At 62.7% G+C, this 7,396-nt stretch overlaps 1 protein-coding gene across 4 annotated transcripts; it reads left to right on the forward strand.

Annotated features, from left to right (window-relative positions):
- Window positions 1–549: 549 nt before the first annotated feature.
- CD40 (CD40 molecule) lies at window positions 550–6,467 on the forward strand. Of its 4 annotated transcripts, none has more exons than XM_042049101.1 (9): window positions 550–667; window positions 1,939–2,020; window positions 2,585–2,710; window positions 2,811–2,954; window positions 3,181–3,280; window positions 4,202–4,263; window positions 4,513–4,611; window positions 5,034–5,059; window positions 5,372–6,467. In XM_042049101.1, the coding sequence occupies exons 1-9, from the start codon at window positions 620–622 to the stop codon at window positions 5,525–5,527; spliced, it is 843 nt and encodes a 280-aa protein (XP_041905035.1). In that variant the 5' UTR covers window positions 550–619; the 3' UTR covers window positions 5,528–6,467. The 4 variants fall into 4 exon arrangements, with proteins under 4 accessions (XP_041905035.1, XP_041905044.1, XP_041905050.1 ...); XM_042049110.1 differs by lacking the exon at window positions 550–667 and adding an exon at window positions 807–957 and having other exon boundaries at window positions 5,450–6,467; XM_042049116.1 differs by lacking the exon at window positions 550–667 and adding an exon at window positions 807–957 and having other exon boundaries at window positions 5,598–6,467.
- Window positions 6,468–7,396: the final 929 nt, after the last annotated feature.

The following is a 7,396-nucleotide window of genomic DNA, read 5'->3' on the forward strand; positions in this document are numbered from 1 at the left end:
GCTGAGGAACCACCGTTCGCTGCCCAGCCACCGCAATGCCAAGGGGAGTCCAGGGAACGTCTCCGGAGCAGGCAGGGATCCTGGAAATTCCCTGGGGGTTACTGGGAACCTCTCTGGGGAACTGAGACAGAGGTACAGCCAGGCCTCAGCACTGTTGCCCCTTCCCCCTTCAGGGCTGACGTGTTTGCGGGGACACTCCGCAGAGGCCAGGGCTCGTGGCGGCTGTGGGGGCTCTCCAGGGTTGCAGCCAGAGGGGCTCTCCAGGGCGACAGCTCAGGGACTCTTAAAGGCTAAAAAAACACGGTCACGGAAAAAAACCTCTCTTAGCTGCTGTCGGAAAGAAGAAGTGAAACCTGGAGCTCCTGCTGGGGTCTGCACGGGCGCTCCCCTCCCCGCGGACCGCGGCCAACCCCTCTCCCTGCTCTCCGGGGTCCCGGCTGGGGCAGCGCCTGCCCGCAGGCCGGGCGGGCAGCGCGGGGCTCGGGGGGGCCGGCGGGGAGCTGTCCCCAGCCGGGGCCGGCGGGGAAGCCCCGGGGCGGGCGGCCCGACGCCCCTTCCTGGGCGGGAACGGACCGAGGCGTTCTTAGGAGGGCGGCGGCGGCGGCCGGGGCGCAGAGAAATGAACCGGCTGGGGCTTTTGGGACTGCTCTGCGCGGCGCTGCTGGGCGTGAGTGGGGCCGGGATCGGGCCATGGATTGGGAGCGGGACAGGGGCAGAGGCTGAGGGGATCCCTCCATCCCCGTGTCTGTGTGCCGCCGGGCTTTCCGGGAAGGAGCACGGTCCGGCCGCTCCGGCCCGTCCCCTCGGCGCAGCCGTCCCCCTCCGGGGAGCCCCGGGGCTGTGCGCGGGTGGCGTTGACGGGACCCGGCAGCGATGCCCGGTCGGGTCCCTCGGTCCGGTCTCCCGGGACCCCGCCAGGGCGGAGGAGCTATCTGGACTGCCCGGTATCCTCTCCAGGTCTTCTACCCACGCGCTTTCGCTTTCCACCGATGGCGCGGGCCCGGCAGCCCAGCCGCGCCCTGCGCTGGCCCGGGGGTCCCCACGGGCAGGGACGGGCAGCGGCGAGCCCCGGGGCCCTCGGCCGGGACCCTCAGTCGGGCGGATGTCGGCAGCCGGTTCTAGTGCCTCTTTCACTTCTCTTCGGTTCCATTGGGGCGGGTGTGACGGCTGGGACGGCCCCGCGGCCTCAGCGCTGTCTCCGAGCCGGGGCTGCTCGAGGTGCCCACGGGACTGGGCAGCGCCCGGCCGTGCTGGCTGCTCGTCCATAGCACCCTCGGCCCGGGCCTTTCTTCCCCGCTCTCTGCCGGAGCCCCCGTCCCCCTCCCCAGGATGGCCAGGCTCGGGCGGATCTGCCAGGAGCTGCCGGGCTACTGTGGGTGGGCGGCGAGGGGCTGGCTCTGTGAGAGGAACGGTGCTCCGGGTGCCCTCCTGCATCCTGTCTGGCCCGAGAGCTCATTCCCTGCCTCCTTTTTACCCTTCCCTGTGCAGCTAGTCCCCTGCCAGGAGGAGCAAGGGCAGGCTCTGGCAAAGCTTGCATAGGTAATGCGCTTGGCTGGGGCTTTCCTGTCCCTCAGGGATGATGTGTCAGCCTTGGGAAGGGGCTGCCAGTGCTCTGGGCGTGAAAGCGTGGTGAACGCTGCTCCCTCTGTGTGAGGCTGCAGTACTGTTGGCAGGGGCACAGGGTGATGTGCAATCACCTTATGGTAGGAAATCTGGGGAAATGTGGAGCAACTCTACCAGAATCACTGCCACCCCACTTCAAAGACAGCAGTGATGGCATCAGGCAGCGTGGGTGGCTGCTGTGGTCTGTGGTTAGTGGAGGTGTGGGAATAGTGGTGTGAGGAAGCCCTCACCTCAGGGTGCAGGCTAGCATGCGTCTATGGAAGCGTGGTGGTGTGGGACCATTGGATATGAATTGACAGGTCTTATTTCTTCCAGTGCTGGGAGCCTGGTGATGCCTTAACATGCTTTGATAAGCAGTATATGTACAAGGGCAGATGCTGCAACCGGTGTCAGCCAGGTATGGAAACCCTTTCCTGGGGGCCTCATAGCTGGGCTGTGCCAGGACCTACTGCCTGGCCACAGCGGGGCAAGCTCTGCTCGGTGTGACTGAGCTCCTCCACCCCATTGACAGCAATGCTGACAGCTTCACCTCCCTGTGTCATCTCAGAGCAACTGGGACCTTGTGGGTGCTCTAGGACACCCCCTGGACCTCACCAAATGTGCCACAGCTCTCTTGGGACTGTTTGTGCTCTTGCAGCTGCAGGATCCCATGGCAAAGGCAGCTTTGCAGGGAGAGTGCTGCCACTGGCAGTAGCAAATTGTGATGGTGTTTGCCACCTCCTGCTGTCACTGTCAGGTCATCTCCCAGTCCCTGAAGTGCTGGAGTGGCCCCACAGCCCTCCCTCCCTTGCAATGTTTGTAGTCATCAGGCAAGCTGGCTCCTTCAGCCTTGGATACCATGCAGAATGCTGCAGCAATCCTGGCATCTACAGCTGCCAGCATTCCCCTGTCCTGCTGGCAGAGGTGCTGTCTGGAGAGAGGGAAAGCCCCCTTGCCCCTTCCTCACCAGCCTCTATTGCAGGGAAAAAGCTGGTCTCTGAGTGCAATAAAACAGAAGACTCTGTCTGTGCCCCCTGTGGGAGCGGGCACTATCAGCCGAGCTGGACCAAGGAGAAGCACTGTGCTCCTCATGATACCTGTGAAGGCAGTAAGTGCTCCCTGTGCCCGCTGACCCCAACCTGTGGGGACTGGGGGGGGGACTGGCTTCCCTGCCCAGTTCTCAGCTCGCCCATGTTCCCTCTGCCCAGATGCTGGCCTCATTGTGAAGATGCAAGGAAATGCAACACACAACACGGTGTGCCAGTGCCGGGCCGGCATGCACTGCTCTGACATCAGCTGCCAGACCTGTGTGGAGAACCAGCCTTGCCAGCTTGGCTCTGGCTTCGTGGCAGGTAAGTCTGACAAGGTGTTCCCACTCAACAGGACTGATGCCCTGTCAGCACCAACCTCAGGGCATGGGGGCTCCCCGTGGCATGGTGCCCCCTGGCAGGGCTTTGGGAGAGCCGTGCTGTTGCCACAGGGTGTGCTGCACACCTTTCCTCTGCAGCCCCTTGCCCCCTCAGGCCCTCACGCCCCACAGCCTCTACTGACCTTCCTGTCACCTCTGCTCCTCTTCAGCCAAGGCCATGAACCGGATGTCATCCCCCTGTGAACCCTGTGCAGAAGGCACCTTCTCCAACGTCTCTTCTAAAACCGAGCCGTGTTATCCCTGGACAAGGTATTGTCTGAGTACGCGTCCTTCCGCCAGCCCCAGTGAGCACATCCTCTGCTGCCAGTTTCCTTGGTGGCCTTGGGGACTGGACAGCCAGGCTGGCCTCTGAGGGATACAGCATCTGGCTGGCATAGGGCCAGAGTGAGAGAAACAGGGCTAGGAGCATGGTGAGGTCCAGGGCAGCATTGTCTGAGGTCGAGGCAGACATCCAGGCACTTGTGTCTGTCCCTCAGTTTGAGCACAGACTGCTTGTCCCTTCAGGGGTGTCCATGTTGTCATCCATGCTGGAAGCAAGGGATCAGGATCTATGGGGATGCCCCATGCCCTGTTCAGGTTCTCCCTCCCAGTGCTCTCTGTAGCTGTAGTCATCAGCCAAAGCATAAGCCCTCTCCATGGGGAGTTTTGCTTTGAGGATGCCATGAACTGGCAGGTCATCCCTGTCTTTAGAAAGCTGCTTGAGGGTTAATTGCAGTTCCTGGTAGAAACATGAGCCTTATTTCCAAGCTGAATTAGTCTTGCTTCAGCTGCCAGCCATTGGATTTCACTTTGCTTTTATCCGTGCCCAGAAATTACTTCCCCACAGAGCCACTTGTAGCCTATCTGAGCTTTTCTGTCATAGCTATAGTGCTCAAGCCCTGGGGGCTTCCCTGACTGGGCAGGTCTGCTCCCTCCTGTGCCTTGTCCCTAAACTTGTTCCCATCCTCAGCAGTTTCAGCAACTTCAGGCCAAGCTCCTGGGTTGGTACCCTGCTGTGTTCCTGCTGTCTGCATCATTCTGTGTCAGTGGGGGTCCCCCTGCTCACCCTGCTGGAGCTCAGCGGGCTCAGAGCAGGATGTGTTTTGGGGCAGCTTGGGTGCCTGCCCAGCCCCAACTATTCCCTGAACTCGGGTTACTGTTGTGGTTACATGGTCTTGTTCTTCCCTGCAGTTGTGAGGAAAAGGGGCTGGTGGTGAAGGTGAAAGGGACGAACTCCTCGGATGTGATCTGCGGTAAGTGCCTGGTGCCCAGGGCTGATCCGGTGCAAAGCAGAGACCCCCCAGGGCTCCAGCTCCTGCAGCACTCAGAAAAGCTGGCCTGGTCCGTGGTGTCTTTGGGAGAGGAAGGTCTGAGTGCGTGGCCCGTGTGATGCCTTCGTGTCCCTCCGTCTCTATGAGGGATCCCTGTGGGGCTGGAACAGAGCACTCTGTGTTGTGCTGGGTGTCCCGTGGGTGCCTCACTGACCCCATCTTCTCCCACAGAGTCGAACAGGCGCTCCTCACTGTCAGTGCTGATCCCCATCACGGCTGCAGTCTTCACGTGCCTCCTGGGTGTCTGCATCTACTGCCTGGTCCACACAGGTGAGGGGCTAAAGCGCAGGAAGTGCTGACTTGGCTGAGGGAGGGAGAACCTTGGCCAGAGGGGCCGTAAAGGCCTGAGGGGCTGAGCCAGGGAGGACAGCAGCAGCTCTGCTGGGAGTGGGGAAGCCCCTCTGGGGACATCACCAGGAAAGGGTTCACTGAGTCCTGCTCTGTCTTTGGGAGCAGGTGTGTTGGCACTGCTGCAAGCCCAAGCTGGGTCAGCTCTTGGGGGAGAGTGCTGGTGCCCCACGAGTCCATTCTAGCTCCCACTGTTAGCCCCAACCTGTCAGCAGCAGCAGGCATAATGTGAGCTGCAGGACCTGTGCAGCAGCACCAGCCCTGGTTCTGACCCCAGGAAGCTCCCTGCAGGGCAGGAGCACTTGCCCCTGAACATTGCCTTCTCTGTCCCTCTTTCCATCCAGATTCCAGGCGACGGGTGCCAAACGAGGTGAGTCTACGAGAGCCCCCTCCAGCAGTGGGTTGGGTGGGTTGGGATCCCTCCAGGGCACAGCTGGGGATGTGCCAGCAGCAGAGCAGGGGCTGTGGCTTTGCAATGCAGGAGGGGTGGGGGCTGAACTAGGCTGCCTGGTTGGGGCAGGACAAGGGCTGGGGCAACCCAAGGGTGCTGCTGGCAAGTGCTGAGCATTTGGGAGGGACCCGTACTCTGGCCTACACAGGAGTGTAGCAGGAACCTGTGGAAAGACATGGGTGCTGAGCAGGGGGATGTAGCTGCTTGCCCCTGACCCCTGCCCCTGTGCAGATAGAGGCTGGGGAGCCCGGAGAGAACCCAGATACCCCGCAGCCCATGGAGCAGGATGAGAATGTCTTGCCTGTGCAGGAGACCCTACTCAGGTGCCAGCCTGTGGCCCAGGAAGATGGCAAGGAGAGCCGCATCTCAGAGCAGGAGATGCTGTGAAGGCACAGGGCACTGCCTCCAACAGGAGCACAGACTGAGGACAGCACCATCTCCTCTGTCCCCTCTCCAGCTGGGGAGGAAATCTGGCATCTGGCCTGCCTGCAAATGACGTGATGCTGCAGTGGACCATGGCACAACCACCCCATGGGAATACCACCACAACTCCTGGTCTGGTCACCTGCACAGGGCTGCTCTGGTGGAGCAAGGCTTGGCTGCCCGCATGGGGACATGCAACAGAACCCCATCCTGCTTCCTGCCCAGGTGCTGCAATGGAGCCCAGCTGCTCAGTGGCTGCTCGCCTGCTGAGCCCTGGCAGAACTTGGTGCATCCCCTGGCCACAGCAGTGTCACTGCTGACAGGAAGACTCCAGCACAGAGCCCAGTCTCCCTGAGTGCTGGAGAAGCCAGGGGTGGGAAAGGGAGGGCTGCTGGTGTGAGACCACCACGGCAGAGCTCAGTCACCTGTCTGAGGCGCTGTGGAAGCGCTGCCTGTGCTGGAGCAGGGCCCGGTGCTTGCACCCGGATAGGGCACCCCGTCCCGGCCCCGGCCCCCCATGCCGCCCAGCGCTGCCGGGCTCCGTGGGACGAGCAAAGGCAGGACCGGCGGGCCCACGGCTCTGCTGTGGGGCAGGGGCCGGGGATGGCGGCGGCGGGGCCGGAGCGCAGACACCGGCGTGCGGCGGCCGGGAGATGGTGCTGCGGGACCGGCGCGGGCTGCGCGGGGCGGGACCGGCACCGCCCGCCCCCGCCCCCGCCCCGTCCCGTCCCGCGTAGGCTCCGGGTGGGCACGGGGGGCCCTGCCCAAGGGGTTGTTGCCCAGCGCGGGGCCCCCTCCCGCGGTTCCCCCACACACCCACCCGTACGTGCGGGAGCGGCCGCGCTCCTTCACCCTCCACCCACGCTGGCGAAACCCTGTGATTAAACGTGATTGATTATCTGGCCCCTGTGCGTGAGCAGCCCCGAGCCCCCGGTGCCCCCGGGACCGGCGCTCCCAGCTCTGATGTTCCGGGAAGGATGCTTTGGGAATGGGCGGGTGCTCCCAAGGCAGAGGCTCCCATCGGAGGAGGGAGGGAAGGGCCGCTACCAGCTGTGCTGACCCGCACCGTGGCCCCAAGCCCTCCCCAGCACACCCTCGCTGGGCCCGTTCCCGTGCATGCGCGTCCCCTGTGGCTGCCCTCACTGACCCCCACAGCAGGAGCTGCCCCCAGCACAGCCGTGCCCTCCCCGTGTCCCACGCCAGAGGAGATGGAAGATGTGGGCAGGGCTGCCTGCAGCACGTAGCTCCATGCCCCGCGCCTCTGGGCCTCTGCTCTGGCAGTAAAACGCACAGGTGGGGTCCATCCCACTGCAGGGCAGCGCTGCGGGGTGCTGGGGTGTAGCAGTGGAGTCACCACTCGCTCCAAAGCACTGGTGTGGGGCTGCAGTGGCACTGAGCTCACTGCAGACTTCAGGTACTGGGAGCAGCCTCAGCCTGTGACCCACCACTACCTGAACACAGGCAGCATGGCATGAGAAAGGCTATAAATCCCAGAGCAGGAGCAGCTGGAGCATGGAGCAACTTTGCCTGTACAGGCAGTGGCACATTATTTAATGCTCCTCTTAAAACCTAATGTTAGGTTTAATAAGGGAGATAAAAACATGGCAGCAGCTTTCCCTCCTCTCAGGGCTTGGTGCTCCCAGCAGTGCTGGTGGGATGGTCCCAGGCTGGGCAGCATTCCCTTGGCACCAGCCCAGAGAACACCCAGTTCTGGGGACAGATGTGATCCCACTCCAGCTGGAGGAGAAGGCTGGTGTTATGTGGGCCACAGATGCAAAGTCTTTGGCCCCAAACATTAAGCCTTTGGCCCCAAACATTAAGCCTTTAGCCCCA

Source organism: Corvus kubaryi, unplaced genomic scaffold (genome assembly GCF_017639235.1).
Source record: "Corvus kubaryi isolate FWS band 111438036 unplaced genomic scaffold, C.kubaryi_AGA036_p1.0 134, whole genome shotgun sequence".
Classification (NCBI taxonomy): Eukaryota; Metazoa; Chordata; class Aves; order Passeriformes; family Corvidae; genus Corvus; species Corvus kubaryi.

Excerpts from the sequence above, each read along its gene's own strand:
- CD40 (XM_042049100.1), top strand. The coding sequence starts at position 874 with ATGCCCGGTCGGGTCCCTCGGTCCGGTCTCCCGGGACCCCGCCAGGGC. Across the intron at positions 958-1,938 it reads CTGCCCGGTATCCTCTCCAG|TGCTGGGAGCCTGGTGATGC; the intron begins GTCTTCTACCCA and ends TATTTCTTCCAG. Across the intron at positions 4,264-4,512 it reads CTCCTCGGATGTGATCTGCG|AGTCGAACAGGCGCTCCTCA; the intron begins GTAAGTGCCTGG and ends CTTCTCCCACAG.